This window comes from Fusarium verticillioides, chromosome 1 (genome assembly GCF_000149555.1).
Source record: "Fusarium verticillioides 7600 chromosome 1, whole genome shotgun sequence".
Taxonomy (NCBI): Eukaryota; Fungi; Ascomycota; class Sordariomycetes; order Hypocreales; family Nectriaceae; genus Fusarium; species Fusarium verticillioides.
The window spans coordinates 3,912,289-3,927,734 of record NC_031675.1 but is presented as its reverse complement, the minus strand read 5'-3'; the positions used below and the strand labels follow the sequence as shown (position 1 = coordinate 3,927,734).

The 15,446-nt window shown below is 49.0% G+C and overlaps 5 protein-coding genes across 5 annotated transcripts; 4 read left to right on the top strand and 1 right to left on the bottom strand.

Moving 5' to 3' along the window:
* Window positions 1-73: 73 nt before the first annotated feature.
* Window positions 74-1,128, top strand: FVEG_00779 (hypothetical protein). Its single transcript, XM_018887371.1, has 3 exons — window positions 74-566; window positions 619-760; window positions 811-1,128. Exons 1-3 carry the CDS (start codon window positions 135-137, stop codon window positions 993-995), a joined length of 759 nt encoding a protein of 252 aa, XP_018743124.1. The 5' UTR covers window positions 74-134; the 3' UTR covers window positions 996-1,128.
* A 156-nt stretch (window positions 1,129-1,284) lies between these two features.
* Window positions 1,285-2,693, top strand: FVEG_00780 (replication factor C subunit 5). The gene is made up of 3 exons (XM_018887372.1): window positions 1,285-1,464; window positions 1,521-2,143; window positions 2,206-2,693. Exons 1-3 carry the CDS (start codon window positions 1,378-1,380, stop codon window positions 2,552-2,554), a joined length of 1,059 nt encoding a protein of 352 aa, XP_018743125.1. The 5' UTR covers window positions 1,285-1,377; the 3' UTR covers window positions 2,555-2,693.
* A 3,145-nt stretch (window positions 2,694-5,838) lies between these two features.
* On the top strand, window positions 5,839-9,030 carry FVEG_00781 (acetyl-coenzyme A synthetase). The gene is made up of 6 exons (XM_018887373.1): window positions 5,839-6,385; window positions 6,435-6,458; window positions 6,606-6,632; window positions 6,690-7,852; window positions 7,905-8,570; window positions 8,627-9,030. Exons 1-6 carry the CDS (start codon window positions 6,169-6,171, stop codon window positions 8,687-8,689), a joined length of 2,160 nt encoding a protein of 719 aa, XP_018743126.1. The 5' UTR covers window positions 5,839-6,168; the 3' UTR covers window positions 8,690-9,030.
* Window positions 9,031-10,259: 1,229 nt separating this feature from the next.
* FVEG_00782 (hypothetical protein) lies at window positions 10,260-13,699 on the top strand. Its single transcript, XM_018887374.1, has 2 exons — window positions 10,260-10,913; window positions 10,977-13,699. The coding sequence occupies exons 1-2, from the start codon at window positions 10,847-10,849 to the stop codon at window positions 13,229-13,231; spliced, it is 2,322 nt and encodes a 773-aa protein (XP_018743127.1). The 5' UTR covers window positions 10,260-10,846; the 3' UTR covers window positions 13,232-13,699.
* On the bottom strand, window positions 13,603-15,116 carry FVEG_00783 (hypothetical protein). Its single transcript, XM_018887375.1, has 2 exons — window positions 14,010-15,116; window positions 13,603-13,950 (listed from the first exon to the last, which is right to left on the bottom strand). Exons 1-2 carry the CDS (start codon window positions 14,304-14,306, stop codon window positions 13,828-13,830), a joined length of 420 nt encoding a protein of 139 aa, XP_018743128.1. The 5' UTR covers window positions 14,307-15,116; the 3' UTR covers window positions 13,603-13,827.
* Window positions 15,117-15,446: the final 330 nt, after the last annotated feature.

The window sequence follows — 15,446 nt, the reverse complement described above, 5'->3', positions numbered from 1 at the left end:
ACTGCCAGCTAAAGTGGTTCCAGATTGTGTATGCCTTGAAATTTAGGCCTCAATATCAGCCCACCTTCGGCATCGGGAAGATTTTCTGGAGCTCCGTTGTTCGAGGCAGCTTCAAGTCAACTCCGTTCGCCGCCATGAAGCTCGCTAACACATCGACATTACTCAATGCCTTCCAGGGTTTGAGGCTGTGTGCCTCTTCGCCTCTGCGACAACCTCATATCCCTCTTCGGCAGTCTTTGAAGACCCTTGATGCGATTCGACAACCTCAAAATGTTCGAGCCTTTTCAACGACTCCATCAATGTTAGGCAACTGGCTTGAGCCAAACCTGAACCGAAAGAAGAAGATGGCAAAGGGACGACCTCGTGTGGCTACGGGTGGCTCGACCAAGGGTACGACAGTGATTTGGGGCGACTATGGTCTACGAATGACGGATCACCACCGAAGAATCAGCGCCAAGCAATTGAAGATGGCCGAGGACACCATTAAAGTGCGACTTCGAGGTCAAAAATACCGATTGTATAAGCGAAAAAACTGTAACGTCGGTGTATATGTCAGCGGTAACGATGTAAGAATGGCCTTCCCAGAGTTGGGTGGAACATCGGCTTATAGTTTTACAGATGCGTATGGGTAAGGGTAAAGGTTCATTCGACCACTGGGCAACCCGAATGGCTGTTAGCCAGATTCTTTTCGAAATCCGAGGACGACTTCACGAGCAAGTTGTGAGAGATGCTTTTCGCTTGGCCGGTAACAAGCTGCCTGGTGAATATCCTACAGCATTATTTATGGAGCACAACTAACCACAATCTCAGGTCAGTGGGAATTCGTTAAGAAGGGAGAGCCTCCCATGGTTGGAATTACCAAGTTGGACGGCGTGACTCTAGAAGAGTTGAAAAGACCTCGACGACACATTGCTCCCGTTGAACTACTGGAGGCTTCCTCGCCTACAACTGAGACTCTGGTCGGGAGCACTTCTGAAGCTTCCCGCAACCCCTAGAGATTTGGGCTGATGAGACAATGTCATGTACATATAGAGGTGTAGATCTGTTGTTGTAACTTGTATGAATACCAAATTCTAGATCTACTAATTCTGGAAATAAATAAAATGAGATCTATGTTCAATATCCGTAGTCTTACAACGGTATAGAGCCCATGATAAAGCTCCTCTTTTCTTGGTGGGCATCAATACTTTTCCTTGTCGAAAGCATTGCAATTGCTCGTTGCCTGCTGAACGGTTGTCACTCTTAGATGTCGTGCACAGACCACTTCATTTTCTAGACATCATCCACTCTGCCACTTTACGCGACAACGCGTCTTCCACCATTTCCAAAAAAGCTGCCTCGACACAATTCTCACCTCCAGACCAAGCAGCTTCCAAGATGGCACTTATTGTTGACAAGCATCGACCTCGGTCTCTCGAGGCCCTCACATATCACAATGAGTTGTCAGATCGCCTTCGCTCTCTTGTAGGTCAATAAACCTGGCTTGGATGAGTAGCATTGTTGACTAGTATCCCTTTCAGGCCCAGAGCGGTGATTTTCCTCACCTACTTGTGTACGGGCCCTCAGGTGCTGGGAAGAAAACGCGAATCGTTGCTACGCTGAAGGAGCTCTATGGGCCAGGTGTGGAGAAGATCAAAATCGATGCTCGAGTATTCCAGACGACTAGCAATCGAAAGCTCGAGTTCAACATTGTCGCCTCCGTCTACCACCTCGAAATCACACCGTCCGACGTTGGAAACTATGACAGAGTTGTTGTTCAGGACCTTCTTAAAGAGGTTGCACAAACGCAACAAGTGGATCAATCAGCGAAGCAAAAGTTCAAAGTCGTGGTCATCAACGAAGCGGACCACCTGACGAGAGATGCACAAGCAGCTCTGCGACGAACGATGGAAAAGTACTCGCCCAACCTACGACTAATCCTCTTGGCGAATTCGACTGCCAATATTATTGCTCCGATTCGCTCAAGAACTCTACTCGTCAGAGTAGCGGCCCCAACGCACGAGGAAATATGTGATGTGCTAGCCGTGTCGGCGAAGAAAGAAGGTTGGCCCGTTGTGGATGGTCTTCACAAACGAATAGCGGAGGAGAGCGGACGAAACCTTCGACGAGCTCTCTTGATGTATGAAGCCGTTCATGCACAAAAGTACGTTTTCCTTAGTGAAATTGATAGCTGTGGCGTGAAGTAAAAGCTAACCTAGTCGATAGTGAGAAAGTCACTGATAGCACAGTCATCCCACCGGCAGACTGGGAGGCCCTTATCGGTCAGATCGCAAAGGAGATCCTGGAAGAACACTCGCCAGCCAGGATCCTGCAGGTGCGGTCAAAGCTTTACGACCTCTTGACACACTGCATTCCCCCCACTACTATCCTCAAGACCTTGGCGTTCAAGCTGATTGCCCTCATTGACGATGGGTTGAAAGGCGAGGTTATCCAATGGGCGGCTTTCTATGAGCATCGCATCAAGACCGGAACCAAAGTTATATTCCACCTGGAGGCTTTCGTGGCGAAGTTCATGAGAATTGTCGAGATGTATTTGATGAGTATGGATATGTAATTATGTTAGAAAATATGCGGCGTTTTAGGAAGGCTGATGTAGCAAAATCTACGGAACTTGACGGTACGTGCGTGTCGATGCTTCACTCTATCTTAACAACAAGCCACAACTCTTGTAATGTGCTGCATAGTACAAGCTGGCAAAGTAAAGTCATGGTCATTGTAAAGCAACTGAACAAGAGATCTTAAATCTAAGAGTGCAAACGGGTCTCGTTAGGCATCAAACTTGAGATGCCCGTAGAGCCCCATACCCGGCATGGAGAATCATGTTGAAGTGGAGGATGAGGATGGGGAAACGGAACCTTGTTTAGATGCCGTGTGCCTGGCTAGAACACATGGAGAAATGGAAGGAGTATCATTGGCTATGGTATTTTCTACATGTTGGAGAGCATCACCGATATTGACAAACTTACCAGGCTATTGTTAGTCTTTTATAGAGATACCTGTTTGGTAAATTATTAGATCTCTTAATTCAGCTTCTTTAGCGGCCAGGATGAAAAGAGGTCTGTAAACCCCAGGTCCGCTAATTCATCGCGGATATGGGAGTAATCGGTATCGTACTCCGTAACTTTAGTGAACAAATAGGCTTACTGTGTGATGGCGCATTCACCACTGAGAATAACCGCGGGAACTCATGAGGAAAACCGGCTGGATGAGAGGAGCCAGATCTGTCCTCCGTAGTGTGTGCGTGAACTGTCTTTCCAACAAGTGCAGGTTCAGGATAATGCGAAAAGCAGAGGTGGTCATGGCAAACGGACAAGTTCCATTCGCTGATTGCATCACTCTATGACACTATCTCGGTCGAGTCCCGAAGGTACGGCCAGCCGGCAGCATTCTACGTCTATAGCGTGGCTGGAATGACAGGTGAAGCCACAATCTTAAGGGTTTCCGTGGCTTCGGCTATGAGATGCATGTTGGACCAACCGTTGGGGCACAGATCAACATGGGGACAGGGATTGACTTTGATTGACATGGAGATGCCGATTGGGGACGGTCATCATGATGGGCGATCTCGCGGGAGGCTAGCGGCGACACGGAGAATCGCTTTGGCCTTTATTTTTCGCTATAGAAACTATGAAATTAACTGAGTGATCTTTGGGACACCTGTTGTACACAGCTTGATAAATGCAGCAGCACGTAGAACAATGTCCTCATCTCCAAATTTGTGGCATACATGTTGGAGTCACTTTGGTACATGATCTCCAATACCGTAGCAAAAGTACTGCATCAGAGATACATATGTAAATACTTTCTCCAAAAGATGGAAGTAGAGAGTACATGCCGCATTCTCTACAAAGACCCGCAGAGGGACAACGGAAATGTTCTAACAAACTCAACTTTGTTGAGAGTGAAGAACTCATAGGGAATTAGACCCTGAATGTTTAGCCATAAAGGGGCGAAGTCGGAGGCTGAGATATGCCAATCATGTTGTACAAATCTCGACCCCGAATGCGGGGAGGGCATGTGAGGGGGCATATGCAGCTGCCACACTCCAACAATGTGGGGTCAAATCGAAGCCCATGAAAACCGATTGCCCCGAAACGGCAAGAAGAGCACAGCCAGTAGATAAGGAAAAGGCGCCGTATATCCTGTTTCAGGCATTGCTGCTGGAAGTGTCGCCAGTTGAGAGCCAGAGTATCGAACATGGCATTCATCGTGAGAGCGATCTCGGCTCATTGTCGAGAGACAGGGTCAGTGTTGTCCTGCATGGGCGAAATGCAACGCCTTAACCGGGTTCCACCATATTGCCGGGCTCCCAAAGCTCCACCTCCTCCTTGACTACGATCAATCACATAACACGTTTTGGCTATCAGTATGTACTCCTCTGTGTGCGGCCCCATAGCGGCTCCGTCATGTTGGATCAAGGAGAGTCAAAAGAAAACTAGGACCTTATCCTGAACAACAAAAAGACCTAGGGAAACTTAGGTGAGGCTTAACTAAGCTTTAGACTGATTGTTTTTGACGCCTAAACTTGGGGCCTGAAGTGTTCTTGCTCCCCGAGGTAGATGCATCTCTTCCCAAGGCTGTTCAATCACGAGTAATGACACGTAATATCTCAATCATAGTAGGCAGGATGTTACTCTGGTGGTGATGACCCCTAATTGTGCATGTTTGACTGTCTGTCTGCTGGCTGACATCACCGGTTCTGTTTAAGAAACAATCTTCTGTTGGCCCTGAAGCATTGGTCTATCCGGCTGCCGCAGATAGTTCGGCAAGCGAGCTAGTGCACGGATTTGGTGATACCAGTACTTGATAGGTGGATATGCCAATGCATCGTCGATGATATCAAATTCGAAGCCATTGGATGTTACCATGCAGGATGAGCCTCCAACGTTGAGAGCTATAAAGGTATCAATTCTAGTAGAACTCTGGTATCTCATTACCTATTACTTTAGGTATAACTCTCTTAAGAGAATTTATAGCTAACAGCAGAGCGCGATATGTCAATGATTATGGCTATCGACCTAGGTAACTTCCTGTGAAAGCTTGAAGAATATACGTAAGGCCGTTCTTAAATATCGGGAACAGTGCTACGTAATTACGGCATCTATCATTCAGCCAAGTCGAAGTGAACTTCCTCTACGGAGTGTTTTCAACAGAGAATGACCAGAAACCCAGCATAGGCCAGAAAACGCGGTAATAAAGTAGACAGATGGTAGCATTCAGGCCGTCGTGTCATAAGGAATACAAAAGCACAAAAGCTGATGGAACCCAGCAATGCATTCTTTTTCGGGCGTAGGGCTTCGGGGTAGAACCGATGCGGTCTGATATGGATGAATGGCCGAGAAGATAATAGGATACATGGCGCGGCAAAAGGGTTCTCATATGTAGCGGCCACATCACAAGCCCTTGTATGTATATCACATTGGCATTTGTGTAATGCCGACGTCAAGTCGCATCTTATTTCCAAGGCTCACATTGCTGACGGGCAGATGCCGTGCTTAGTACTTTGGCCACTCTGAATGCCGAGAATTCAAGTGTGAATCTTGGTGACGATCTATAACGACTATCAGACTTTCATCAATGCTGATGTACTCTTACAAAATTACCAGCGGATGTGAGTCGCTAACTCACTACTGGCTATTCGGGACTTGAGGTGGCTCGGGGGAAAGGATCACGGCAAGACCCCCCCGGTTCGCCGGCCGCAGCTCGGGTTTGGTGCCAACACCCACTGAGACTGATCCTAGTTGTTGTGCAGGTACCAGTGACGAGTCGCAACGGCCGGCCGGGTCTTCCAATGATGATGGACCCATTTGCCATAAAGAAAGCTCCCCCCGCAAGCCGGGCCTCATCAAACCTCTGGATCCGTCTCAACTATTTCTCCAGCTCCTCCCCCCTACTCTAAATCCAACTAAAAACTTCCTCTCTACTTTACTCTTCATTGCCTTCTCCAACGTCTTCTCCTCCTCCTCCAATTCAAATACCTACAACTCGACTGCACGATCTCTGTATCACCATAGAACAGCAACACCGAAAGCTGTAAGTCCTGCAAGTACAAGCAGTTCTGACAAGCTCCACGGTCACGCTACCCCGCCATCAACGTCGCACCTACAGGCGCAACGCTCAACGAGAAAAAAAAAATTTATTCTCAAATAAACCCCAGCAAAAGACACAATGGCAACCGCCGTCGAGCAACCCCAAGTGCCCCAGGAGCTCAGGACTTCGGCTCCCGAGTCTCTCCCCAAGAGTGCTATCCCAGCCGCCGTCGCTTCTCCCGTTCCCGCTCCTACAGCCACCGAAACTGTCTCATTGAGAGCTGAGGAGACTCCCGCACCCGCTCAAGAGACAAAGGCTCCTGTAGTCGCTGAAGCTCATCTCGTCGATACCTATCGTAAGTTTGCGCAACCAACCTGGTCTGTCATCGCTAACTTTCAGCTTAGACCCTCCTCAGCGCATGTTTGCTAGTAAGTCAATTGCGCCCCTGTGTTTCTGTTGAGGCGAAATTACTCGCCGCAGTGTCTCCCGCTAGACCCTGCTGTGTGGTTCTTTGCTTATTCTTGACTCCATCGTGCTCCGTCTCCCTGGCTCATACTGACCTTGCAACCCGGCAGAGCATCCCCACCGGCCCCACCTTGCCAGTAAGTGATCCCGGCTTCCGCACCGGAGCCTCAACATGAGCTGACCCACTCTCATAGACCTCGAAGAGTACAAGCGACTTTACAAGGAATCGATCACTCAACCCGAGAAGTTCTGGGCTGAGCGCGCACGCGAGCTCATCTCTTGGGACCGCGACTTTCAGACCACCCGAAGTGGCTCTCTTCTCAATGCCGATGTCTCCTACTTCAACGAGGGCCGCCTGAATGCCTCATACAACTGTGTCGACCGTCATGCTTTCAAGGACCCTGATCGTGTTGCCATCATTTATGAGGCCGACGAGCCCACCGAGGGGCGTAATGTCACGTACGGAGAGCTCCTCCGAGAGGTTTCTCGTACCGCCTGGGTTCTCAAGCAGATGGGTGTACGCAAGGGCGACACCGTTGCTATCTACCTTCCCATGATTCCCGAGGCCATCATCGCCCTCATGGCCTGTGTCCGTATTGGTGCCGTACACTCCGTTATCTTTGCTGGTTTCTCTTCCGACTCTCTCCGCGACCGTGTTGTCGACGCCGGCTGCAAGGTTGTCATCACAACTGATGAAGGCAAGCGAGGTGGCAAGCTGATTGGCACGAAGAAGATTGTTGATGACGCTCTCAAGCAGTGCCCTGCTGTCGAGAACGTCCTTGTCTACAAACGCACTGGCTCAGAAATTCCCTGGACCAGTGGCCGTGACTTCTGGTGGCATGAGGAAGTTGAGAAGTGGCCCAACTACTTCCCTCCCGAGCCTGTCGCTTCCGAGGACCCTCTATTCCTCCTCTATACCTCCGGCTCCACTGGCAAGCCTAAGGGTGTCCTGCATACAACTGCCGGGTACCTCCTCGGCGCTGCGATGACCGGCAAGTATGTCTTTGACATCCACGAGGGCGATAGATACTTCTGTGGTGGTGACGTCGGCTGGATTACCGGTCACACCTATGTCGTTTATGCTCCTCTTATGCTCGGTGTATCCACAGTTGTATTTGAGGGTACACCTGCCTACCCCAACTTTTCGCGATACTGGGATATCATCGAGAGACACAACGTTACTCAGTTTTACGTTGCTCCCACCGCTTTGCGATTGCTGAAGCGTGCTGGTGACGAGCATGTTCGTGGCAAGTTCGCTCACCTTCGCGTACTGGGCTCGGTCGGCGAACCTATCGCCGCCGAGATCTGGAAGTGGTATTTTGAAGTTATTGGAAAAGAGGAGTGCCACATTGTTGATGTAAGCTTTCCATGGGTATCAGGTTGGTGGCCGCTGCTAACATTGATCATAGACTTACTGGCAAACCGAGTCTGGTTCTCATGTTCTCACGCCCTTGGCTGGAATTACACCAACCAAGCCGGGCAGTTGTTCTTTGCCCTTCTTCGGGGTTGAGCCCGCTCTCATCGATCCTGTTTCCGGCGAAGAAATTCATGGCAACGATGTTGAGGGTGTGTTGACCTTTAAGCAGTCCTGGCCTAGCATGGCTCGCACCGTCTGGGGAGCTCATAACCGGTACAGAGAGACTTACCTTGATGTCTACAAGGGTTATTACTTCACTGGAGACGGAGCTGCTAGAGATCACGAGGGCTTCTACTGGATTCGGGGTCGTGTTGACGACGTCGTCAATGTCAGCGGCCACCGATTGTCCACTGCTGAGATCGAGGCTGCTCTGTTGGAGCACCACTCTGTTGCTGACGCAGCTGTCGTCGGTATTGCTGATGAACTTACTGGCCAAGCTGTGAATGCCTTTGTTGATCTCAAGGAGGGTGTTGAATCAAGTGATGCCCTGCGCAAGGAGCTTATTGTCCAAGTGCGCAAGAGCATTGGTCCATTCGCTGCTCCCAAGGCTGTGTACGTCGTACCTGACATGCCCAAGACACGAAGTGGCAAGATTATGCGACGAGTATTGAGGAAGATTGTTGCTGGTGAGGAAGACCAGCTCGGAGACATTACTACTGTAAGTTATCTCCTTGAAATGCCTCAACTGGCATTTGTAACTAACATGACACACAGCTTTCTGATCCTTCTGTTGTTGAGAAGATTATCAAAGCTGTTCACGATGCCAAGCGCAAGTGAGGTCGTTGACGAAAAGGGTTATAAAGACATGATGCATATTATCTAGTGGAGTTATATACCATGGATACAAGGCAAGCGGGAAATGAATAGTCTACCGACAACGGAAGCGGCTTGGAATCAGATTCCCGCTCGGTGTTTGGGGTTGATGTTGGGATTCAGCCACGACCTGGAAGAGGATCCTGATGGCTTGGGAACAAATTTTTACGGGGTTGATTTATGAGCATCGCGGTCTAATTTTTCTTACATATTTTTTAAGCTAGCAAGGCAAAAAGAAAGTCCAATAATGAAACATTGGTTAAGACAGCAATGACGTTGGTGACGCAGAGTAGTAATGTCAGAAGAAGCTAATTGCAACCACAGCAGGTGACTGATGTCAAAACAAGGTTCTGCACGAATCTGTCTCTGAATGGCTGGATGTTTCCTTCTATCGGGATTGACTTGTAGGAGATTTGGATAAAGAAAAACAGGCTATTGCGCCAGCTTCCAAAGAACGCGTGGACACATGTCCGAAGTGGGATATCAAGTGGGATGAAGCTAAAGAGCAAACAGTCACGATAATTTGTTAACGACATTCCTATATTTAAGCTTCAGTATTTCTGGGCCGGGGTCTAGAACGAGAAAGGACTTGAACGTTTTTCACAGCTGCAGAGATATCAACCAGCTCCACGAGGCAAAGGCGCTAATAGATGGTCCCGCTGGAGTGCCAAGGGTGACAAAGTCGTCATCGTTTTTTGGGGGCTGTTGGTGTGTGTACTCCGTACTGTATGTAAATATGAGTAGCAAGGGTGGGATAGTTTTGAGAGTGGGTGATTTTTATTTCCCGCTGACTGGAGGCTGCGTAAAGTTGAGGGGCCGACTTAATTATTTGGCTCGTATACTCCGTACCTAATAAGGTGATCTAAATTCAGTTTCTCTGATGTTATCGTAATATCGTGACATGGTTGTAAAGGAAGCCTTTTCAGCCACGGCGTACGTTTGATGAGAAATCTTGGGACAGCCCGATAAAGTAGCAACAACGTGGCAGCAGAGTCTAACTATCGTTTATCTGGGTAATAAAGTCTGTCATCAACGCCTCTTATGTCCGATAATGAATATCAACTCGTCAATGCCAAGAAACTTGAAGACGTAAATGACTAGCAGCGGGGAAGATTAGTCTAGTTAACTAGTATAAGGTAGTCCAGGATTGTAAATGGTTGGATGAAAAGATACGAGGGCGAAACATATTGACCTCGGTCGGATGCCCCGGTGAGGCTTTGGGAGGCCGCCTGTAATCAGATGGACGGACTCAGGACCACAGGTATTACTAGTCGGATTTGTCGATCTGTATGTATTCTGGATACAAGGGTTATCGAATTCTGTTGCCAAGCCTCAAAGATGGATATGTCAACATCCGTTGCCATTGAGTATAACAACCGACTCTGAGATGAGATTCACAGCAAAAGTTGACAGTTGCTAATGGAAATTAGTCTAGGTATGGCTGACAAGTGTGACGCTTGCTGTTTGGGAGGCTATGCAGTGAGAGAACCGCGCGGCCTCTGGCTCATGATTCGCTGGCCAAGAGACTTGGTTGTCCCTCCAGCACCCACACCCCAGCCCTCGGGAACCTTGGAACCCTTGGCATGAGGTAAAAGCCAACGGCGTTAGAAGGATCTAACTTCTACCTAACAGCCAACAGCCAACAGGCCGGCTCTAAGCACCCTCCGCCACACTCTGTTTTGCCTTTCTAACTCCCTAAAATGGGACTGGAGTGAGCTGAAATATCCATCCCGAACTGTACTATTCAGATCTCAATGCTGATCATGCTTCGCGATTAATCGTTTCGAAATCCTTTCTTCTTCCCCTTCTTCTCCTCTCCTCCTCCTTACGTATCTATCCTCTTTGTTCTACCTCGAGATCCAATACTTACACCCCGACTTCTTTCTCCACATTCTCCTTTGACGTTCCCAATAAGTTCCGTCATCCTTCCGACTCTATTTTCGGCCGCTCCGTCTGACGATCTTCGTCTCACCTTGATTACATCTCATCTTACGGATACAACCTCCGTTCCCCTTCACTAGACGGTTTCTTCTGTGCTACTGCATGGCCTTGCAGTGATATCTCTCTCAATCGGCGCGCCGCCGTTTCTCTCCCAGGACCGTTCGAGGTCCGATAAACACCATGGTATCATTGCGGTCGATTGCGACCGCTATCGCGGGTGTGGCTTTGTTCTTTGAAACCTCGCTAGGTATGCTCAGCACTTGAAATCTACCTTGTCGTTTGGGGCAGTCTTCTAATATCCTCGAAATAGCGAGCTCAGTAAAGCGCAACGCCGTTAACTATATATCTTTCATCGATGAGCCCGTAATCAACACACCATCACACCGTCTACGCGCCGACTCGCACTTTGATCTCCTATTCTCACTGCACAATGGACAACAAAAGATACGCCTCAAGCTCGAACCGAACCACGACATTCTACACGAGAACTTCGCTATTACTCACATTGGCGCAGACGGTGCCGTGCGATCTGTCGAGACAGTAAACCGGGAGGACGAAAAAGTATTCAAGGGAAATGTATTCATTCAGCGAGTCGGACGGGAAGGTTGGACAAATGCTGGCTGGGCAAGGATAACAATGCATCGTGATGGAGAGGAACCTGTTTTTGAGGGCACTCTGCGTATCGACGGCAACCATCACCATATCCATACCGGCACGAACTACCAGCAAGTTCGGCACGAAGACGACCCTATTCTGTCGGCATCAGAGGCTCGGGACGATGTTATGGTTGTCTGGCGGGACTCGGATATCATGTCTTTTAATCCTACTGAGCTCAAGAGGCGTGGGGCTTCGGCTGCACTCTGCGACTCTGACACATTGGGTTTCAACAGCAAGTTTCATGAGCTCCAAGACTTTGACACTTTTGGCGCGGCAAACACCAAATCTCTTTTCGGTCGCCAATCTATCGACACAGGCACAGGCAATGACGGTTCGAGTGTTGACCTTGAGTCTACAATTGGCTCTGTGAGCGGCTGTCCAACTAGCAGAAGGGTCGCCCTCCTAGGAATCGCAACTGACTGTGGATACACCTCCACGTTTAACTCTACTGAAGCCTTGAGGAAAAATGTCATCAGAATGGTCAACGATGCCTCCGAAGTTTACGAAAAGAGTTTCAACATTACGCTGGGTATCCAGAACCTCACCATCAGTGACGGGTCATGCCCTGGAAGTCCTTCGGATACAGCTGCTTGGAATCAGAAGTGTTCCAACAGTGTCGACTTGTCCGATCGCCTTAACTTGTTTTCCGCCTGGCGCGGTCAGAATGAAGACAGCAACGCCTACTGGACTCTTCTGAGCACTTGCAACACCGACTCTGCTGTTGGCCTTGCATGGCTGGGTCAGCTCTGCCGCCCTGGAGCCTCAGCCAACTCCAACACTGGAGGTCGTAACGAGACGGTTGCGGGTGCCAACGTGGTCGTCAAGACTTCGGCAGAATGGCAGGTATTTGCTCACGAGACAGGGCATACTTTTGGTGCCGTCCATGATTGCACTTCCCAGACTTGTCCAGTCTCGTCCAATGCGCAGTCGTGCTGCCCCCTGAGCAAGAGTTCGTGTGATGCTCAGGGTGACTACATCATGAACCCATCCTCCAAGGAAGGAATCAGTGAATTCTCTCCTTGCACCATTGGAAACATCTGCTCAGGTTTCAAACGTAATGTCAATACGGAATGCCTTACTGATAACAGAAACATCAAGACCGTCTCGGGCCAGCAGTGTGGTAATGGAATTGTCGAAGAAGGCGAAGATTGCGACTGCGGCGGCGAGGACAGCTGTGGCGATAATCCTTGCTGTGACGCAAAGACATGCAAATTCAAGGGTCAGGCTGAGTGCGATAACTCGAACGAAGAGTGCTGCACGGATAAATGCAAGTTCGCATCTTCAGGTACTGTTTGTCGATCGAGCACAGGTCCTTGCGATCCCGAGGAGAAGTGCACAGGAAGCAGCGCGACATGCCCCAAGGACAAACACAGCGACGATGGCACAGACTGTGGTGATAGCCTCCAGTGCGCATCTGGTCAGTGCACATCGCGAGATGAGCAGTGCCGAGCAAACTATCAAAATACGACATCCTCCAATGTGAAGGCTTGTACCAACAGCTGTCTCTTGTCTTGCCAGGCGTCGGGCGATGGCTTCTGTACGCAGCGAAACCAAAACTTCCTCGACGGTACACCTTGTGGCGGCGGCGGTCGATGTCAGAACGGTAGCTGCGAGGGCGCTTCGACGTGGAAGGAGATTGAGAACTGGTTCAAGAGCAACAAGAATATTGCCATCCCCGTGGGTTGCGTTCTTGCTGCGCTCCTCCTCCTGTCCATCTCTTGCTGCTGCTTTAGCTGTATTAAGCGACGCATAGCTCGCCGCAGGGCAGCCAAACAGCCAGCCATGGGTTCGTGGCCAGGATATCCTCGCGGCCCTGCTCCAAACCAACAAGGCCCCTACATGTACGCCCCAATTGATAACAACAATGGCTGGCAGCAACAGAGGACGCGCAGTATGAGATATGCTTAGACTTTTTTCTTCCTTTTTTTTCTTTCTTCTGTGTTCGATACAAAGGGGCGGACTTGCCATGTCCGATACAGCATTTGCCGGCGTTTTCTTTCTGGGCACAATTGGTTTGAACATTGTATCTCTCTCGTGTAGTCTTTATTGTACGGAATGCATTTGCACTTCCGTACATGCATCTTGACATTTGTTTTCAACTTGTTGATAAGCGAACCAGGACATACAATGACGGCGGGTTCGGAGAAGTACTCATGGGACAGTTGGTGGACAAATGCATAAGGAGTAGACATATCTACATACACAGCGATACACGCATACACGTCTATGTTAAGTTAGATATCAGCACGAGACTATAACGACAATTAGAACAGGCAAAATGCCACAATTTATTCGATTTCATGTACTTTGACCAGAGTTTTGAACCACAATGTGGTTACTAACAGTGAGCATTCACTACAGCAGCATAGATAAGCAAATACTTGTTGGTTTGATTCTATTATTTGAAAGTCATGATCCGCTATAGAGGGCTTGTGATGGGTTTGCTAAAAGACCCCTATTTCACCGAGGGCAGTCTTCTCTCCTCCTAGGACGAGAACTCTGGACTATCGAGAGATTTTATCACTGACTCGGCGATTCTGCTTGCTCCTCGCCGTGCCATTTTCATCGTGCTTGTCCTCGAAGCCACATAGTTGGCGCATGAATCGAAGCCGTTGGCCTGCGATGCTCTGTACACGATGGTTTAGCACGACTAGCATTTTCATATCAAAGCGGTGGTGATACATACGTCGCCGGTCGCCTGCGCATGTGCCATGAGAGCCGCATGGTTATCCAGAATATACAAAGCCTCTCCCCTCCGCTCTCTCTCTATGTGTGTTTCAAACATGGGGCTGCAGGAATCAGCGTCGGCGGTGCAAGGTCGTGCAGCCGAAGCACGATACTGAGGTCCAAGACGACTTGGTTCGCCATCGCTCACGTCGCTTTCTTCGCTGTAAGGGTTTTTACCGCGGGCTTGCCTATCGCGCATTTGTTCCGTCCATCCTGATGAGCGATTTGACTGATGGTGTTGCGTTGATGAAGACATTGTGTTGTGGATGATTTTTTTGGTAGAGGTTGGTTGGTGGTAGTAGGAAGAGAGTTGATAGGAGAGCTTGTTTTGCTTCTGAGAATAGTGCTGAAGATGTATTTGGGGTTTGAAGATGAAGGTGCTCCAGAGACAATGAACAGATTCTCGTTATAGCTAATGAGAAAAGGGTAGAAAGAAAAAGAAAAAGAAAAAGTGATTGATGACTTCCCGAGTCATTCAGCTTCCTTCACGTTCAACACAGCTCAACTCATAAGCTCCCAGTGACAAGCGAGAAAGACAAGGGCCCTGCCTGACCTTGAAAAGGTAACCAACCCCTCCAATGGAAGCGGGGCGCACGTCACTTACATGAACCTCCGAGAGACGGGAGACACGCAGAGAGGAAACAAGAGAGAAATACATACAAATACAGAGCTAATGCAGGGAACATGCAAATGCACATGGCCTCGAAGGGAAATGGAAAACCGGGCGAACGAACCAAACCTTTGTGGGGACGGAGTATTTTGGGGGGGCAGACCATCTATCGACGATAGAAAAGCACTAATCTCACAGTGAGTGAGTGAGTGACTCGGTCTAAGATGTGAGAGAGACACCATCTCGCACGATAGAGAATCATCGAGACATGTACACGTACGTCTATTTACTCTACAACATTTCCATGATCCTTCGCCTTCATCAGATAAACACAACAATTGCCAAAGACCAAAGTCAAACGCCCCCAAAAACACAACACACACACACAATGGCCTGTTCTCTCTCTCTCTTTCTCATATCCATGATACTGCATTATATACTTTTTGATCTGCAGCTGAGGCTGAGACATGCAAGGCAAACAGTGCATGGTGTCTCAGTCTGCAATTCAGCCTCCAATCACGACCTTCTGTCACAAATGACTACGCTAGAAGAGTCGCGGAGAGGGGGCCATGAGATCCTCGGTTACCTGATAGACGACTACAGTACAGTATAGTACATTGCAGGTGAGACTCCCTGTCGTGCTGAGCCTCAACAACTCTACTGTACTGTGCTGTACAGCTGAGAACTCTCATTCTTCAGATCCGATTGGCCTTGATCAGACCCTCATGGTCCAGAAGAAACCTGAATGTTTCCCGACGCTATGGCCCCTCGTATATATACCCTGTC